This window comes from Rhagoletis zephyria, unplaced genomic scaffold, assembly GCF_001687245.7.
Source record: "Rhagoletis zephyria isolate East Lansing unplaced genomic scaffold, Rhagoletis_zephyria_1.1 Rzeph_scaffold_00136, whole genome shotgun sequence".
Classification (NCBI taxonomy): Eukaryota; Metazoa; Arthropoda; class Insecta; order Diptera; family Tephritidae; genus Rhagoletis; species Rhagoletis zephyria.
Window position 1 is genome coordinate 138,701 of NW_016157220.1, and position 21,645 is coordinate 160,345.

General features: G+C 34.9%; 1 protein-coding gene across 4 annotated transcripts in view; it reads left to right on the forward strand.

Moving 5' to 3' along the window:
• Positions 1 to 21,645, forward strand: part of LOC108381406 (glutamate receptor ionotropic, kainate 2) — a 446,498-nt gene that overhangs the window by 128,881 nt on the left and 295,972 nt on the right. For all 4 annotated transcript variants that reach the window (XM_017637827.1, XM_017637841.1, XM_017637850.1 and 1 more), the window contains 2 exons: positions 17,430 to 17,837; positions 17,964 to 18,068. In XM_017637827.1, the coding sequence (XP_017493316.1) occupies positions 17,430 to 17,837; positions 17,964 to 18,068 (513 nt within the window). The remainder of the gene's footprint in view (positions 1 to 17,429; positions 17,838 to 17,963; positions 18,069 to 21,645) is intronic.

Here is a 21,645-nt window from a genome sequence, read left to right on the forward strand (position 1 = left end):
TGAAGAATTTGTGATTTAAAGTGTGGTAAATATAATTAAATATTTCTTATTTAAAGCTTGGTAAATATGAGTAGCAAAAGGCGTCTAAGGAGACTTGTTAAAAAACAAAGGGAATTGTATAGTCACAATTTATTAGGATCAGTTCCTAACGCAAATAGTGAAGCAGGGCCTTCCTCAAGCTCTTCAACGGAAAATGGCGCAGTTTCAAGCGCACGGGTAGATTCTGATTATGATCATCCTGAGCAATACAGTTCCGACTTGGATATAAATTTAGAATCGCCGAATTTATCTTCAGAATGTGAAAAGCCGCGTTCTTTTAAGGAAAAAATTTTAGATTGGTACGTTGAATACCAACCGCCACGTAAATCTTTCGAGAAGCTTCTGGCTATTTTACGGGACGAAAATTTGGATGTACCGCGAAGCGCAGAGACCCTTTATAGGAAAAAAAGAGAAAAGGCAATTATTAAAACTGTTACACCCGGGTTATATTGCCATATTGGCTTAAAAAAAACAATTAGAAAAAATAGATTATATATTGGGAGAAGTTGACGAAATTTCTATCGACATAAACAATGATGGTTTGCCATTATATAAAAGTTCGCGTGCTCAATTGTGGCCAATTTTAGTTAGATTAGTAGAATTTAAAAATGTTTGTGTTTTTCCTGTGGGTATTTATCTAGGCAAAAAGAAACCAGATGATATTTTTGATTATTTGAATGCTTTTGTCGAAGAAATGAAACTTTTATTAAACAATGGTCTTGACTTGGGTGGAAAAACAATAAAAGTTAATATTAGAGCATTAGTATGCGATGCGCCTGCTAGAGCTTTTATATGCGGTGCACCTAGCCATGGATCTTCGCACGGCTGCAGCAAATGTACGCAAATCGGAAAGAAACAAAACAATGTGCTAGTATACAGTTCTGTGTCAGGTGATCTTATTACTGACAGTGATTTCTTAAATAGAAAATATATGACACATCACTTACATAAATTTAAAAATTCTAAGACACCATTTGAAAACATAGATTTGAAAATGATAAGTCAAGTAGCATTAGATGGTATGCATTTACTAGATTTGGGGATAATGCGTAAATACTTATTAAGAATATTACAAGATAAAGTAAATTTGAAAGTTGAAAAGATAAAAAAATTAAAAATGTCAGAACTTTTAGAATCATTAAAACCGTATATACCAAAGGAATTTGTAAGAAAGCCCAGAACATTCAACGAAATTTCAAACTGGAAAGCAACAGAGTTTCGTCAATTTCTTCTTTATACAGGAGTTCTTGTTTTGAAAGACAATGTTCATGATGATCTTTATTATGAATTTTTGCTCTTGCTTTGCTAATGTAGGATGCTATTTTGTCCAAAATAATATATATGAAAATTTTAGGTACTGCTGAAAATTTGCTATCGTTGTTTGTTCAAAACTTTTCCACAATTTTCGGAAATTCCAGTTTGACATACAACGTACACAATTTACTTTACATAACAGAAAGCATAAAATCAATAGGTTCATTTTCAAGCTTTTCGGCGTACGATTTCGAAAATTATCTACAGACTCTGAAAAAATATGTTAAAAAACCGACTCACATACTCCAACTAGTAAATCAAATAGCAGAAGAACGCTTGCTCAGAAAAGATAAACCCAATGGGTTTAAAGAATTAAAAATCAAAGGTTTATGTTTTTATTTCAAGGATTGTATATTGGTTCAAAACAACCTGACAGCTATTGCCTTATTATTCCTTATGAACCAATAGAAATTCAAAGATTTTCTGAAGACAAAAAATTTGTTATAGGGAAAAAATTTACAAATTTAAGAAGCCTTTTTGTGAACCGGTCGATTCGTTTACATTGGGTATATGTACAGCTGATTGCTCATTAGATAGTACGGAAGTTTATTATCCTATAGAAAAAATAAATGTAAGTTAATGGTCTTCGTTATATGACAGTATGCTACTTCTGCCACTTTTGCATGGGTGCTATTAATTAATCTGTAAATAACAAAATCTGTAAATAAATAAATCAGTAAATTTTTAAATAAATCACACTTTTTAGAAAATCAAGAGAATAGTTTTAGCAGATTCGGAAAACATAGCAACACCGTGTAAGTTTTATATTAATAATAATATATACCATAGACATAAACTACAAAAATTGCAAATGTTCTATTCTATGTAGATAAGAAACCAGTTCCAGCATGCGAGCGTTGTACATATTTAGTGGAGGGACTGAAAACTGTGCAAGGTAAATTAATTTACTTAGATACAAAATATGTTTATCAAACCATTAATTATTGTTTTTTTTCAGAAACCGTGGACAATTTAAAAAAAAAATGTAATTGTAAGAATTTTTTCATATTTTATAAAATAAATAAATATATATATTTTAATTGTTAATTTATGTCTTTATAGCAACCGTATCTACTCAAAATGATGCTGTGATGTCTGCACTTGCTCATCAAAAGATTCTATTAGAAAAGTTAGTACGGCAAGACAACGTACTTATTTCGGTAAAGCAATATTTTCCAATAAAAAACACTGAGGGCCAATTGAATCAAAAATTGTTCCCGAAAACACTCATTTGTTTGTAAGTAATAACTTTGTAAATATAATGCTAGACGTTATAATAATTAATATATTTGGCATATTACCACTATGAGGACATTATTTAACCATTCGATGATGAAAAACTTAACCTATGTGTTGACAACCGAAATAATAATTGCATATAATATCGACGGGACGCACGGCAAGAAAGGTCTGAAGGAGTTTAAAACTTTTTACTCAGCCTTGTTGGGTAAATAGCATTATATTATTTTTTAATTTATTATTAATTATTACTATTATTTTTTATTTTTAACAAATTGCATTAAGATATTAATTTTTTAATTTATTATTTTTTCTTCGTAGAATCGATAAATAGCATAACGAGTTGTGATGAGCCTGATGTCCAACTCAGGAAGGCAATGCAGCTGCACAAGAAGCGAGAGTTCCAAAAACGAAGTTCAGACAAAGCTGCGCAATCAACAAGCCAAACTACAGATAACAATTAAGAATATTTAACAACTGCAGGAATTATTTCTTTATTTTATTTTTTATCAAATTTTTATCACTTTTATACAATTTTAAAAACTATTATACAATTTAAAAAAAGGACTGAAATGTACAAAGCTAATGAATTTATTTTGGTTTAATGAAAACTTTTATTTATATTTAAGTTTTTATTTAGTTAAGTTGTTCTTATCCAAATCTTGAATTTTTAGCATTAATTATTACTTTTATAAAATTTTAAAAAGGACTGAAATGTGCAAAGTAAATGAATTTAGTTTGATTTAATCAAAACTTTTATTTTTATTTAAGTTTATTCAAAAATTAACTATAGTATTTATTTTATTTTCAACCAAGATGCTTTCTTTTCCATATTTAATGCTATTAGAAAAGATAAAAGATATAGTATTTATTGTACCTGAATGCTTTTAATTTAATAATATTTAATGAAAAATGCATTTTAATTTATCTTCGAAAGTTTGAAATATTTATGTACATATTTATTTTTCTTTTCAATTAATAATACTTAAAAAATTCAACACTAATTATTGGCAAATCTATGGTTGCTAAATAAAAATGTGTTATATATTAAATTATACTTAATCAAAAGTTTTTTTTATTGTATATTCATGAATGTATTTTATTTTTTAACTCCCAAGCTATTGGTTTTGGTCTATAATTGGCCTAGAATTTGTTTGAGTATTTTGAACTGCTATGAGATTGGTATATTTGGTCCATAATTGGACTAATATGATTCTGTCTATTTTGAACTAGTATGAAACTGGTATATTTGGTCCATAATTGAACTAGTATGATTCTGTCTATTTTGAACTAGTATGAGACTGGTTTATTTGGTCCATAATTGGACTAGTATGCTCCTGTCTATTTTGAACTGGTGTGACACTGGTATACTTTGTCCATAATTGGACTATTTGGTCCGTAATTCGACTAGTATGTTTCTGTCTTTTTTGAACTTTTATGAGACTGGTATATTTCTGATCGAAATCTGACAATTTCCATCTCGTAGGACATCCCCATGTTAAAAATACCAGTTGCTTGTATGGAAAAAAGATAGTTGGCTGACTAGTTGGGCATGCGGTTCATACTAGTTGTGAGGTAGTTTACAACTAGTACATTTGACTGCAGGGTTACTATCGGACTGGTTCGTTTTTGGCGATAAAGATCTAGTACGAAACTACAAATTTGGTTCACCAGTTCGGGGTTTCCCTACAGGGTCGCTGCTTCGCACACAAGCGCATGTGTGTGATAGTGTAAGTGCCCACCTCTGATGTATGCACATATGTACACATTTATAAACGAAAGACAGCATCCCCTGCAGAAAATCTGACTAGCTCAGAATTAGCGAAGAACTAGACCTTTTGCCGACAGTACTAGTTCTAGCTCAATACCCAAGCAATGCTTTCAACTGTCCAGTTTTACACGGCGATGTAATTAGCGGTGCCAATTGTCGCCCAGTGCATTACTTTGCAACTAGTTTTTAACCGGTTCCATTTTGGACCGTTTTTTTGTTTATAAAAAAACGGTTTTGAGATTCGATTTCTGGATATTGTTTTCGTTTTTTCTGTTCTTTTACAAATTTCCTTTTTGTTACATATTTTATTTAAAAAAATAAATATATTGGAAGCTGCATGCAACAATTTAAATTAGTTAAATTTGAAAACTCACAACTACCTCTACCGCGATTTGAACTCGCGACAAACGATGCTTGAGTCGGAGGTTTTCTCGCTGAGCTACTTTAGTATTGTACGAGTAGTGAGCATTTGCACATTTACACCGCAAATTTCAACTGTCCTGCTCTGCATCCGTTTTGCACTAGATCGGAGATAGTTCTGATATATGTAGTTCGGAACTAGCGCTTAGTCAGGCTGTCTCTAAATTTTACTGCAGGGATCGCTTCACACTCATGTATGTGGTTAAAACAAAAATTAAACATATCCCCGTAGTTCTGCTGGAGTTTTGTTGGTGGCTGGTGCTGGTAATTCCATGCAGCACCGATTGTTAGGCAATTCGCTAGCGACAGGTTATGCGACGCTCGTATTGAAAATATCACATGCTAGCGATTTTGTCCATTACTGGTCGTTAGGCAATGCGCTAGCGATTAGTAATCGTCACTTGAGCGCCAGGTAATCGCTAGCGAAAGGACAAACCACGCGCACCGCTCGGTACGTTTCAATGACATTGTCATGTTAAATTCGTTAGGCAAAGTAATTGGTATCGCTAATATCGGGTGACCAGTACTCACTACTGGCGGGTCAGCGAAATCGTTAGTGGTACCCAGACGGCTACTAGCGACAAAATTTGCGACACCAATTCCTTTGCCTAACGAAATTAACATGAAAATGTCATTGAAGCGTACCGAGAGGGTGCGCGTGGTTTGTCCTTTCGCTAGCGATTACCTGGTGCACAAGTGACGATTACTAATCGCTAGCGTATTGCCTAACGACCGGTAATGCATAAAATCGCTAGTATATGATATTTTCAATACGAGCGTCGCATAACCTGTCGCTAGCGAATTGCCTAACAATCGGTGATGCATGGAATCAGCAGCATCAGCCACCAGCAAAACTGCAGCAGAACTACAGGGATGTATGTTGGTAAATATGAACATACATACATAGGTATTTGTGTAAGTACTTGAGTAATTTCCAAACTAAAGGTACATGGCAAGTATTACTTATATATTTTTTTGAGATTGGTAAATTTATCCTCTGAAACCGTTTGTCGACATGAAAATTTATGCAGAATACGAAACTGGTTTAAGGCTCTGCAAAGATAATTTTTTTTTCTTATTTTTGAATTTTTGTAAAATATTTTCCAGAATGTTACTGTTTAAAAAGAAAGTTAAAGAATTAAACAAGTTTAGAGACTGTTAGAAAAAACTATACTAACCAATAAGCATTGTACTGATTTTGAACATTAAATGAATGCTTTTTAAGCATTTGCATATCACTTTGAATCTCATTTATTACATAAGATAATGTTGAAGTTTTTTCCACCTTCTTCATGACATTTTTCATGGTTTCATGTCATGGGTTTTCTAGGAAGCCAGGCATTCTGGAAATATTTCACTTTTTTTCTAAGAGTCTTATTTAACGAAAACATATAAACAAGGAAATGAAAAAGTGACATTCAGGAAATTTCGGAGGGATAGTATTTGTAATAAGCAATGCGTACAAGCGCTAAGTTATACACTCATTACTCATTGTATGTAGTCTGAATAGGTCTGAAGTATTGCACGAACGAATTATGTTACATCAAAGATATTAACACAGTTTTATTATATTACAAAAATTACTAACACTTCAACTATAAGTTGGTTCATGAAATGTACGGAGCATCTCGCTCACTTCCTGCTAGCATAGAGACCTGAAAAGATTAATAAAATTTAGTGCGCCTAAACTACGGAATTTTAATTAGCTTATTACTTGGTGTCAGAAGTTGGATCTTTGATTATCACGATGGCTGTGAATAGGCTGCCTCCCGTGCTGGATTGCATTAATCTGGCAAAAGACTGGCCAACATGGAAGAACAAATTTTGAATGCATATTAGGGTGGTCCAAAAACAGTAAAGTCAGAATTGTAAAGCTCCCACCGCCTAGGATTGTTCTATATCGAAAAAATATATCCCTATTTTTTTATTTTGAAATCAAAACATATTTAGAGGTCGCTCAAAGCGCTCAAAGTTTTCTGTGTATTTTTATATGGGGAAAAAAATGTTTCATAGAAATGGTATAGAATTTTTGAAAGTCAATATTCGTTGACCGGAAAACTCTCGTTTTCTTCCGGATACTTTCAATAGTAATACCCAATTGTTTATTTAACCATTTTTTAATACTAACGATTTTCTATTGGTCGCTCCATTGCATTTTTCGGGTTTTTTTGGGTTTTTGGCGCACCTATAAATTATAGTTGCAATGAAAAAATGGTTAAATAAACAATTGGGTATTATTATCGGGAATCTCCTGCAGATAAGCAGAGTTCTGTAGTAGAAAATTATTGGTTTGTTGCTATTATATACCATTTCTACGAAACGTTGTGGTTTCCCCATATGAAATACATGGAAAACTGTGGGCGCTTTGTGCGACTTCTAAATATTTTTTGATTTCAAAAGAAAAAAAAGGTATATTTTTTCGGTATAGAACAATCCTAGGGGGTGAGAGCATAAAAATTCCGACTTACATTTTTCACATGCATTTTTGGACCACCCTAATGTACATGCATGCAATGGGAAAACTTAGAGAAGGCGAGGATGCCAAAATTGCGACATTCCTATGGCTGGTGGGATCGAAGGCAGTTGAAATTTACAGCACCCTCTTCCCAAATGATGTGTCAACAGAGCAGGTGCTTGGTATGGGCAGATCCGCGGATACTGACGGTGCTGAGAGTGCACGTTCACTAGCACATGTGCTCAACGCCTTTGACGCCTAAAAAACGTGACTATGGAATCGTTCAACTACAACACGATTACCCAAAAGGAAAAACAACCGTTTTCTGAGTTCGAAACGGTGTTGCGTTCCCAAATTCGCTATTGCGAATTCAACTGTAGCTGTGGTCAATCCTATAATGACCGTATGTTACGGGACCGAATCATTCTGGGTATATACGACAAATCACTGCAGCTTAAATTGCTTCACGGAAAGGATGAGCCGCTGTCACAAAAAATTAAAAATGTAATGTGTACGAAGCGGCAAATGCCAACAAAATCCTTTTCGACCAAGGAACTCCGAGATCCGTCAATGCAACCACTCGTTTTTGCTATAACTGTGGGCAACAATTTTCGCTCGGACATCTAAATGTGTGCAAAGCCAAAGACGTAGTATGCAGAGGCTGTGACAAAAAGGGCCATTTTGTTGTTTGTGGTAAAAAAAAAGCCCTCAACCATCACAGTTCCCGGATAAGAAAACATCAAGCAGCAGACAGAATACAAACCCCGGATCGTACAACAAACAACATGGACAGGTGCACTCAGTGGGAGATTATTATAACTGGATCGAAGAAGGTAAACCTAACTGTAAAATAGAATCAATAAGTGGATCATTATATTATACTCATATTTATAGAATAAATACGAATAATAATGGACTAGTAAAAAGAAAGTGGACCAAGAAATACTATATACAGAATATCCCGATTAGATTTAAAATAGACTCCGGATCCGATGTGAACTGCATTCCTATCAATTACCTTTCTAAACATAAAATTAAAGTTAACAATAAATTTGACGACTATCCAATATATGATTACAGTGGCAATAAAATTAATATTATTGGTACAGTAATACTGAATTGCATTGATTCTGATTTGAATACAGAACAAAAGGCAGACTTTGTTGTTGTGAATCACACAGATGTTCCATTTCTAGGGTTAGGCACTAGTGTAAACTTTCGATATTAATACAATAAATGCTAGAATGACACTTTTACGAATAGACAGGGATGACTTCATCACGCAAAACATTACTGCCTTTAGTGGTTTAAGTAAGTTTCCGTGGACTGTTTCAATAGCATTGAAAGATGGGGCTACTCCATGTGTGCACTATAAAAAGAGAATTCCATTGAGTTTGTTAGAGCGCTTCGGATGTGAGATTGAAGAGATGGTAGGTAATAATGTTATATCGCCCGTCAATTATCCTTCGGACTGGGTGCATAATGTACAGCTTTTACAAAAGAAAAACGATATTCGAGTTTGCCTGGATCCAAAACCATTAAATAAGTGCATAAAACGTGAACACTTTCTGATTCCGACCTTCGACTACGTCACCAGTCAATTAGCTAACAAGTTCATATTAACTGTACTCGATCTTAGCAGTGGGTTTTGACACATGGAATTGGGCGAGCCAAGTTCGAACTTAACGACACTTATGACACCGTTTGGCTGTTATAAATTCAATCGCGTGGCCTTTGGGTTAAATTGCGCACCCGAAATGTTTCAAAGCGAAATGGTCAAATATTTCGGCGATATCCCAGGGGTCATAATTTATTTTGATGATATGGCCATTGTTGCAGAGGACTTAGAATGGCACGACGAGACGCTCGCAAAAGTTATTCCACGAGCAGTTGAAAAAGGCATAAAATTCAATATCGTCAAACGGAAATGAAATTCATTGGCCGTATAGTTTCAAAAGGTACCATCAAACCGCATAGTAAATATTGCGGGGCAATTCGCGGACTTAAAAAACCAGAAAATAAAAGCGATGTCATGGTATAGGTATGCTTAAGTTTTTAGCAGCATATATCCCCAACTTATCAAAACAATCGACTAAGTTACATGAATTAACACATAATGATATCCGGTTTCAGTGGACTGATGCTCATGAACATGAGTTTCAGAAACTCATCAGTATTATTACATCTGAACCTGTGTTAGCTAGACAAGGAAAAGCCTATTGTTATTTAAACGGACGCTTCAAAAGATGGTCTAGGTTGTGTGTTACTTCAAGAAGGTCACCCTGTGGCTTATTCTTCTCGCACGCTGAGTAAAGCAGAGCAGAAGTGGGCACAAATAGAGAAGGAGTTACTGGCTATAGTATTCTCCTCTACTAAGTTCCATTATTATCTTTAAGGTGGTGAACTTTTAGTACAAAGTAATCACAAACCGCTAAAAACACTTTTGAAGAAAGAAATCAAAAAGTGGCGCCCATGTTACAGGTCATGTTCATGTTCTTGCTTAAGTACCCAAAAATGGAGGTAATTTATACTCCGGGTAAGCAAATGTTGGTTGCTGACTGTCTCTCTATGGCAGCACTACTCGAGACTGCTGAAATTGACGAACTAAAGGGAGTTATTCACACCCTGACGAAAAAAGTTTGTATGTCAAAATACAATTACGATATATGCTGCAAGCATATAGATGAAGATGAAGAGTACAAAAAGTTGTGTCTATTTGCGCAACAAGGATGTCCCAAATATCAAGAGTTGACTGAACTAAGCAAACAATTTCACAAATACAAGTCGGAAATACACTTTGAAAATAACATGTTGTTCAAGAACCATCGACTAATAATTCCCACGGCATTACAACCACAAGTTGGCAAGTGGCTGAACATGCCACATCTTGGAATAGAAAAGACACTGGAAAAAGCCAGATCTTTGTATTTTTGGCCGCATATGGGTAAACAGATAAAAGACTTAATTACTGGGTATGCTGTGTGTGAAACTTTCAGACGTAATAATGCAAAAGAGCCATTGAGTCAAGACGACGCACCTAAGTATACTTTTCAAACAGTAGGGAATGATATTTTTGAATATGCGGGTAGATATTACATTTCCCTGATTGATGCTCACCCTAACTTTGTGCTGGCAGAAAAGCTGGCAAATAAACTGCCAGTTGCGTGACTCATACACTGAAACAAATATTTACGAGGGTGGGTTATCCAACAATGATACGGTGCGCAACAACCCTTTTAATTCGGTAGAAACAGAAAATTTCTTTAGTGATGCGAATATTGTAGTTAAATTTTCAAGTCCCAGATATCCCCAAAGCAACGGATTGGCTGAAAAAGCAGTAGCGATTGCAAAAAATCTGTTGAAACGCTGCTACGAGGCGAACGAAAAAGATAAATTTCAATATCATCTCCTGGAATATAACAACTCCGCAGTCGCAGACATGCACCATCGCAGACATGCTCCAACACAATTATTTTTCGGCAGTTTAGTAAAAACATAGCTCCCAACTTTTTTTCAGGAATTCAGTTGACGAATCAAACGCACAGGAAAGAATTAAAAGAAAAAAGGAAAACCAAAAACATTACTTTGATCGCAATGTAAAATTATTACCGGAATTACTGGTAGGAGATTTAATTTTTAAGAAAAACGGGAAAAAAATATATATTTTAGACGTAATCGAAGATAGCCAAAAGTAAAAATAATGTAAAAGCTAATACTGAAATGTCGTTAGAAGAACTAAACGAATGTAATGACAGGAAATTCGATGATTTGTAACCATCTTCACCACAGCTTGGGCTAAATAACGAGCCAGAACCAATTGTTCCTTCCACTTTGTCAAACAGCATGCCTATGAATCGTAGTGAAATAAGACATGATAGTGAATTGATAATGGCGTCGGACACTGAGCCTTCAACAGGTCATAATAAAGACCAACCGACTTTTTCTTCAAAGCAGCACTATCAGACGCGAAGTGGTCGTTCAGTTATTCCTCCCAAGCTGTATGGGATGATTAAAAAAAAAAGATAGCATGTAATAAGCAATACGTACAAGCCCTAATTTATACACTCAATTCCCATTGTATGTATTCTGAATAGGCCTTAAGTATTGCACTACCGAATTATGTTACATCAAAAATATTAACACAGTTGTATTATATTACAATTACTAATACAACAACTATAAGTTGGTTCATGATATGTAAAGAACATCTCGCTCACTTCCGGCTGGTATAGAAATCTGAAAAAATTCATAACATTTAGCGCGCTTAAAGTACGGAATTTTAATTAGCTTATTACTGTATTATAATAGAAAGCCACGCTTATTAGCCCGAACACAATGAAAACGACGAGCTACAGACCACAGCTGTCAAATTATTTTAACACGTACTCTTATGTAGGTAATTATTTTGGCGACGACCGGGCTACGCGACGGCTGTGGTTGTGGCCAGATTAGATCTATTTCTATTTTTCCGGCGACAGGTAAGGTTCTTCCTCTTCTTTTATTTCAAACGTATACAAATTCATGATGTCGCTGCCGTGTTCTAAAAAATCATGTCGTCATCGACAAAGCGTTTAAATAATGAAGATAACAAATTGGAAGCTGTGGCCCGTACCTCGTCGTTTTCAATGTGCTCAGAACTTATGTTGATACAATTTTTGAGGCGAAAATAGAAAATATCAATAAAAGTTAAGGTGGTAATTTACAAACTGTTACGCCTTTTTTCATTGTTTCTTTGCTTAAACTTTTTTCAGGTTTATTATCGAATAACCTGAGGGGAGAGTAATATATTTATTTGAAGTAGGTAAAATATATAAAAAAAAATACCGTTCGCAAAATAAAACAAAACGGCTTTCAATAATAGAAAAACAGCTTTGTTAGTGGCTTATTATTTGGGTCGTATAATGCTGTTTTTAATTTTTCGTTTTTACCACCATAAAAAAAATTAAAAAGGGGGAGGGACAAAAAAATAGCACTTCGTTTCGAAATGGCCCACTTAAATATCGACTGCTTTTCCCCTGCCGAATGAACTATAAGTGCAACTATGTGCTTCGATTTTGCAGTTCTCAAGCTTAATTCTATGCATATAATAAAATTGTAAAAGACCGATGTCTGTACATTATAGATACTCAAGAAATATTAACAGCGAGGTCTTTATTAGAGCAACAGAAACCAAATCAATAGTTTTTAGAAATTTTGTCTGTCTGTCTGTTGGTATGTTTGCACGCACATCAGCCAAAAACTAATGGATGAAATTGAATGCACGGGGCTATTCGGAAATGCACAAAAACCAAGCATCATCAGTGTCTTTCTAAACTATAATTGATGGAAATGCGCAATATGCGCAAACGCGGTTAGGTGTCGAATTGGAACTTAGTTGCGCAAATTGTTTATATTTATATTTATTATAGTTTAGAAGTAAAAGACACTGATGCTTTGGTTTGCTGCATTTCCGAATAGGGTACACTTTTCACCGCTGCACTGCTAGAGGTCCAATTTAAAATATTGAAAACAATATAAGGGAGGCCATTTTTGTAAATTTCAGTTAAAGTAAATTGATAAGATAAAGTAAATGTTGAAGTTTGGCTGTAAAAAGTAAAAGGTTAAAGAAAGCCTACTGCCACAGCTACACAAAGGCGTTGGGCTGAGCGTTTTCTGACGCCTAGCGTTAACTCCGAAATGCAATATCTAAACAAAATCGGCAACGCTACGTCAAATGAAGAAATAACACCAATAAGCATATGTTTGTTTGTGTGAACTACGAAAGTTACAGTTTCGCCGTTTTCTGCAGCCAACTTCATTTCCTAACGCCCTGTCAACATCGGATTTTCTAATCGCTAAGCGTGTACGCCGCGTTATTTCGGTATGCTTCATACAAATTGTATGGGCATGAGAATTTTTTTACAGCCAGATGGCTTTTAAACGCAAAAATATTTTTTGGGAGGTTGCCACCTGTTTGAAAATTTTAATTTAATTTAATTATTAAATACTCGCAAATACTCGGCATGCTTCGCTGCTCCTTAAAAGTATTTTTGTTTTGTTACTCTCACAAAATTTGAAAATATTAGTTGATACTGCAGTACATATTTGTATAGTAGGCAAATTTTTTTCAAATTATGTAAATATACGGTATTTGATTATTGAATTACTACACGTTTGAGGAAAGGGTGCGATAGTAGACTCCAGTTATAAGAGTATAAATTAAATTTCCAAGAGATAGTCGGTACTTTATATATTTTCTGATTACCTTCGAATAGATATTAACTAACACCCATACTCGAAAAAAATAAACAATTCTTCATAGATCGAAATTTGTTTTTTAAATCTAACCTCATAAAGGTCTTTAAATATATTTTATAAATGAGGCCATACGAGTTTTGAGAGAGAGTTACAACACAAAAATACATTTAAGGCGCAGCGAAGCACGCCGGGTAATTGCTAGTTATTAACCCTGGACAGTCATCGTTTTTTTGTACATTAACGTCATCCTTCGTCATTTTGACGACAACTAATTTGAAATCCAAATTAAATGGATAGTGAGCATAAATAATGTGAATAATTGATTTTATTCTTTTTAATAAGGAAATAATAACAATGAAAAATTGATATTAAAAAGGGAACATATATTCTTTAAACTTAAAATCAATATTTCACAGAACAATAAAAACTTAGTAACAATGAAAATAACATCGTGCGTAGTCGTTTTGACGAAAGATGACGGTTTAGGATTAATAAGGATACTGGCTATGTTATGGCTCACTTATATTCTATGCCCTTTCTGATAACGAAAGTTCTGCCACGTTTGCACGAAAAATTGTTTTTGGAGTCTAGGGAGAGTTTTGTTAAATGAATAAAGAAAACACTGAAAATCGGGACTAAATCGGTACAAATATGAAAAATCGGGGCACTATACGTCCTGTCTTTTAAAAAATATTCAGCGGGACTTTGTCTTCTTCTTTATTGGCGCTGTAACCGCCTAAGCGATTTTGGCCGAGTTCAAAACAGCACGCCAGTAATTTCTCTTCTGTGATAACTGACGCCAATTGGAAATGCCGAGTGAAGCCAAGTCCTTCTACACCTGGTCTTTCCAACGCAGAGGAGGCCTTCCTCTTCCTCTGTTACCAGCATCGCGGCCCGCGTTGAATATTTTCAGAGCAGGAGCGTTTCTGTCAATTCGAACGACATTTTCTCAAAATTGGTACTGTCCCGCCAAAATCGGTACTAATTGTTATCGTATATATAGGACTAGGCTTGATGGGATTTTTTATCGGGTAAATAAAAAAAAAACATATTTCTTTAAATTTTTTTAAATTTGACCATCGACAATTTCCACACTTCCAAAATATGGAGTAATATCTAAAACTAATATATTTTGAAATAAACTGATACCTTATATATTGTAACCGCATATAAATTGTCGAATTTAGGCGACTTTTCTTAAATACGGCCTGGAATTTATATGTGTGTATGTACCAGAATTTCAGATTTTTAGAGCAGTGTGGCTTAGGAGTTCATTAATATTTATTCAAAACTGATACATACAATCGCTCTTTAGTAAAAAACGGGGGTTTCTAGAAATTTTAGGAAAATGGGGGTGGTTTTTGTGTTTCCCAAAAACTACTCGACCAAATTTGGTACAAACATTGTGCTTAGCCTCCTTAAATACTGTCTTGAACATTTTTGAAATCGGAAAAAACCTACTACTCCTAAAATACAGCAAGCTTTGAGTTTTTTGAAATTACCGTTATGTTGGTGGAGCCCGCGGTTTTAGTCATATTTCAAAAATTTTCAATATGGCTCTTAAGAAGCCTAAGTGCAATGCGTTCACGAAATTTGGTTGAGATAAGTCAAGTAGTTTTTGAGATACACATATGATATAACTGGGCGGTGCCACCCCCATTTTCCTAAAATTTCCTGAAACACTACTTTTTTTTGCTAAGAGCGATTGTATATGCTTTTAATAAATATTGATGAATTCCTTAGCCACATTGGTCAAAAAACCTGAAATTCCGGTACATAATAGTAATAGATTGGCGCTTACACATATGTTAGTGTTTGGCCGAGCTCCTCCTCCGATTTGTGGCGTGCGCCTTGATGTTGTCACACAGAGGGAAGTGACCTACAGCGATTGTATTTTTATGAGAAACTCTTTTTTTCATGGCAGAAATACACTCGGAGGGTTGCCATTGCCTGCCGAGGGGCGACCGCTGTTAAGAAAAAACCTTTTTTCTACATTTTTTTTTGCGATGTTGCATTGACCAGGGCTTGAACCCAGGCACTGCTTACCACTACATCACAGCGGCCGGTACATACACACATATAAATTCAAGGCCGTATTCAAGAAAAGTCGCCTAACTTCGAAAATGTTAATGCGATTGTAATAAATGAGGTATCAGTTTATTTGAAAATAGATTTTATTTTAGATAGTATTCCAAATTCTGAAATTGTAGAAATTATCGATGGTCTAAATTAAAAAAACTAAGTGAAATATGGGTCTTTTTTTAATTTACCCAATAAAAAATCCCAACAAGCCTAGTCCGACAATAGATTATTATATATCATTTTAAAGGCCTATATATCCTCTTCTCTTGACCTTTAAAACATCTATAAAAATATTACTCATAGAAACGAATAGTAGTAGTCTTGAAATTTCCAAAAAAGCATTTTATATGGGCAGCCTAATGTACATACCGATTTTTAAGTAAAATCTAAGTACTTTAATACATATGTATATATGTATGTTTGTATAAAAACTGATTCATAAAAATTTTAATATTTTAAGACAGTCTGTATTTGAGCCATGCTTTTTTCAGTTGGACGGATTTCGTAAAACAAATTATGTCATGTCTCCGATTCGCTTCAATAAAGGCGTGGAACACAAGTTGTTAACGAAGCGATATTCTGTCGAAATCCGCAATAAAATCTGCGTTTTGCTAACTTTAGTCCTGCAATTACCACGCCAATTTCTAGGAGCTTGTCGCCTTAAAGAAAAATCTTGCCGTACAAATATTATATCTGGATAGGTATTCTATCGGAATCCGCAATAAAATTTTACTTTTTGCAAAAACCCGATGTTTGACACCTTAATAAATATATATCAACATAAGTTTTTGAAAACAAAAAATTGTTGATTCTCACAAAATAAACCATCTCGTCATAAATAAAAATATTTTAAAAATTGTTTTTGAAAACCGCTCATTTTTTCTAAACATAAATAGCTCAGTTATACTTGGGACAATCTTGACCATCTTATACATATATACAAATGTTAAACCCGTTTCTTTAGCTTTAAAATGACGAAGTCTCTACGATGAGCAGAACCCGAGATATAACGATTTCAAGAAGCACATGATTAGTCAGAATCACGAAAAAATGCATGCTTTGACAGATCCGAAGAAAAAAAAGAAAAAAAGCACGTGTTAGCTTATTTCAATATTAGAACCCATAAAAAACATTTTAACCCAATCGAAAGTGTGGCACCAAATTTGGTGTCCGATATGAAAAAGAATGTCTCATTTTCCGTTTTAAATTTAATATATGTACATCAGTATGTACTTATCTAGGCATTCTACAATAGTTTCTCTGTAAGGCATTCTTTGTTCGCTTCTCTGGATTTTGTTTATCCATGCGTTCTCCCTTCGTTCGAAGGTAATACAGCGGGTAAGGGCTTACGGCCAATGACATGCTCATGTTAACATAATGCTTTCTTGAAGCGAAAGGGTAAGCGATTCCCATCTTCTATTTCGATTGCATCTTAATTTCTGTGAAAATCATGTTTTTTGCTGGGAAAGTACCTATGTTCTCTGTGCTAATGCAAGCAACCAAAACTGCTAGTGCAGCAGCTTCGCCGGTTCCATTAACAGATACCTTGTGGGTAGTATAAGTTATACTTATTTTGTGTTAGTAGATTTAGTGTTCGTTTTGGTACTCATAGGCTCAGCCAACTGCTGACCAAAATTACAAATATTGTTAAATAAACAGTAAAGTTGTTTTTTATTTGACATATCTAGCGCCAGAGCAATCAGGTCCATATTAGTTACCGTCAAAAATCGAATCGATGGTATTTATTCAGAAACTTAATGGGACCAGTCAACTGGATAGAAAATTTCCAGCCGGGTACTTTCACATATTTAATACGATTTTTAGAAGTTTCCTAAGAATAAAACAAACCGTTTTTTTTTATTAATCTCTTAGGCTTCTATCAATGGTTTGACTGGACGCGTTAACTTTGCTGAGGGCCGTCGAAATAAATTTCAAATTGATTTACTTAAACTCAAGCGTGACAAGATTCAAAAAGTTGGTTTCTGGAAGCCAGAAGTTGGAGTTAACATTACTGATCCGACTGCCTTCTATGATGTTCATACCGCCAATACTACTCTGGTTGTAATGACGCGAGAAGAGAAACCTTATGTAATGGTTAAAAATGGCGTTAATAAAACTGGCAATGTTCGTTTTGAAGGATTTTGTATCGATTTACTAAAGGCTATTGCTAAACAAGTTGGATTTCAATACAAAATCGAATTGGTCCCAGATAATATGTATGGGGTTTATAATCCAGATACAAATACTTGGAACGGCATTGTTCGAGAGCTTATGGAACGGGTAAGTTCTCATTGTAATATAAGTAATCTAAACAAAATTTAACACATCTTTTAAGAACAATATTAATCTAACCAGTTGAGTTAATAACCCAGCAAATACGTATATGTTTGCTTATCAAATTTCTAGCGGGCTGACCTGGCAGTCGCTTCGATGACTATAAATTATGCTCGTGAAAGCGTCATCGATTTTACTAAACCCTTCATGAATCTCGGGATCGGGATCTTATTTAAGGTATTTATAATTCACCTCTCCAAGAACATGCTGTATCAATATACAAATAAATTGCTTATATGGGTGATTATTTGTACAAATCGTAGGGACTCGAACAAAAAAACTAAATTTTGAACCATTTTTCCAATCGAAAAATTGAATATTAAGAAAATTTACTATTTCGCAGTTTCTTTTATCCTCCCATTCGGCTTTGTTTACTTTTACTTGAAAAGTGTTATCGTCGGCAGGAATGCGCAATCGTGTATTCTCTTGACACAAAAGTTCCCTGCGTTGAAACCGCGAGCTAGTGAGTCAAATTTCCAGTTCCGTACTAGATCTTTATCGCCAAAAACGAACCATTCCGATGCTTACTACACCATTTCCAGTTGGAAAGGAGAAAGCGTCAAATGAAAATGCGTAAGCGGCATTTTAAAATGAGAGTAGTCAATTATAAATGCGAAAGCGTCATTTGGAAGTAAGAATAGTCAATTTTAAATAAGAAAGCGTCCAATGAAAATGCGAAAGCGTCATTTAGAAATGAAATTTGTCAATTGGAAATGAGATTAGTCATTTGAAAATGCGAAAGCGTCATTTAGAAATGAGAATAGTCAATTTTAAATGCGAAAATGTCATTTGGAATTGAGAATACTCAATTGTAAATGGGAAAGTGTTAAACTAAAATACGAAAGCGTTATTTGGAATTGTAAATGAGAAACTCGTGTTTATTCGAAAATTGTTTAGTACGGATACTTATTATTAACAAGTACTTAAAAAAAAAAACGACTTCTAACTAGAAACAGCGTTCACAGATCAAAACAGACTTTGCAAATGAATTGTAATAAAATTTGCTATCTGTTACTTATAATTATTTTTTCATTAAAATTACACGTTTACAATTAATAAAAAAGAAGAAGGGAACATTTTGGATCTACACATATTGCAAAAAATACATGGCGCGCACCAGGGAACTGCAATTATTCGTGTTTTAAAGTACATAATTGGTTGAATAACACAAGAAATAGTGTTAGTGGATATTAGTCATTAAAGAATATTCACACGTATGCACTTACACTATTTTATGCGCCCCGGCTAGCCAAACAGAGAGCATTCCGAAATAAGGATCCGAACACAGTCTTAATTTTGAGCTTGTTGGGATTGTTTTTTTGTAATCTTCAAAATATGCGCCTTTTTCTGAGGGCTTTTAGATCAATGAGCGTTAATGTTCATTTATGGGAGCGTTTTTGAGCATTCGTCTAACGGGACTTAAAAATAACTTGCAGCGACATTTGCAAAAGTGAAGTTTATAAGAACAGTTTTAAGTCAATTCTTGAGCCGTTAACGTGTGTATATTTTTTTTAATAAAAGAGGTGAATAATTATAAATATTTTTAAAAGCATGTCCAGAAACCTTTGCAGGAAGGAAGCTGCTGAAATCGTAGATTATATTAAAAAAAAAGAAAACATGTGTTTATTGTGTTTGATTTATACGGTTTTTGTCCAAAAATAAACTATATTTTTTATACAAAAATAACTTAAATAAATAAATTGTTAAAACTTGTCAATATGTGGTACGCTTATAATTTTGGCACAGGATGTATAGTATGATTGTATATAGCATATGTATTTATATTTTTAATTATTAAAAAACTGTATATTTTAATAATAATAATAATAATAGATTGGCGCTTACACATATGTTAGTGTTTGGCCGAGCCTCTCCTCCGACTTGTGGCGTGCGCCTTGATGTTGTCACACAAAGCGGAGGGACCTACAGTTTTACGCCGACTCCGAACGGCGATTGTATTTTAATGAGAAGCTGTTTTTCATGGCAGAAATACACTCGGAGGTTTGCCATTGCCTGCCGAGGGACGACCGCTGTTAAGAAAAAACCTTTTTCAATTTTTTTTGCGATATTGCTTTGACCAGGGGTTGAACCCAGGTGCTGATGAATGAAAGCGCGCACTGCTTGCCACTACACCACAGCGGCCGACATATTTATATTTTAATAACAAATAATATTAAAAAACTAGCAATACCCGGCGCGCGTTGCTACGCCAATGAAAAACACAAGTATTTAGAGTTTTGACATTGAATACCTTTTTATTTACTTCAATACTATGGTATAAACAATATTTTTAGTTGTTTCATTTGTTGTGTAAATATATAAATTTTGTGGTGTCCCAACTCGTGAACGGCCGACGTATAATTGGCCATGTGAAAAGCTCGAATTTTTCAAATCCAAACCCGCGATAGTTAATGATTGCCCTTGTGCTTTATTTATAGTTATTGCAAAGGGCAATACACAAAGGGAATTAAAGCCGCTTGAATTCGAACGGCAAGTCGTTGGAAATCATCGGTTTACGTGGAATCACTACATCTCCGCCTTCGAATTTACCGCAGATGATTGTTCCTCGATCAAATTCTGTGGTAATTTTTTTATTATCACTCTGATTTCGTTGCACAGCTTTGGCGCGATCAAGTTCCGAATAAGTATCACTGGTGGCTCCAAAGAATTAAGAAATTCAGTTCGGTAATTAACAGCTTGATCTTTGTCCATTTGTCCGTTTAATTTACTAACATTATCGTTCTTCGGAGCTAAAATTCCACGTTCGCAGAACCTTTCCGTATTTCGGTAGTTGATCGCTAAGTTCGGAAATACTCAGTCGATGACGTCTTGAATGCTCTGCTGCATTTGACAAAAGTTGGAAGGAAATGATATCTCATTTGTTGTGCGATCAATAGGAACTTCACCGTTACTGATATCAAAAAGTTACTTTGAAAATATTTGGGCAGACGTATCTTGCAGCAAATTCTCTCGCATATTTATTGTGAGCGTAATTTTTTCGACATAGTTCCACAAACGCGATGCCTTTAACCACGCGTTCAGCTCGTCTGCAGGCGTTGATCGTGGTATAACGGGTAATCTTTGACGAAAATCACCTACAAGGAGTTCAAGAGCGCCTCCTCTCGGTTGGTCGTTTCCACGAAAATCTTGAAGAGTTCGGTCAAGTGCTTCGAGCGATTTCTTATGTGCCATGGTGCATTCGTCCCAAATTATAATTTTGCACGTTTTAAGGACTATGGCCATACCAAAGCTTTTGCTGATGTTGCATGTAGGTGTTTCGGTCTGGTTCAAATTCAATGAAAGCTTAAGTGCTGAATGCGCTGTACGTCCGCCATCAAGTAGTGTTGATGCAATCCCCGATGATGCTATTGCTACTGCAATCCCATTTCGCATTCGAACTGTCGCCAATATTAAATTGATGAGGAAAGTTTTCTCGGTACCTCCTGCAGCATCTAGGAAGATAACTCCGCCACCTCCTTTGGTTACCCGTTTCATGATTTTGTCACAAGCTTTTTTTCTGAACAGCATCTAAAAACTCTTTTTGCGTTTGCACAAATCGTTCCAGCTGATTTGCACCAAACTGCTGTTCTCGCATCAAGTCTCTAACTTGTACAGCATTTCTATCTCGTGTCGGTGCTGGCGTACCGCGTTGACAAAGAGCTTTGTTGTTGATTGGCATGCATAAGTCCTGCATTAATATTAAAGCTTTATGAGGTGGGTTTTATCGAAGGCTGAGGTAGCTCAGCCGCTCCAG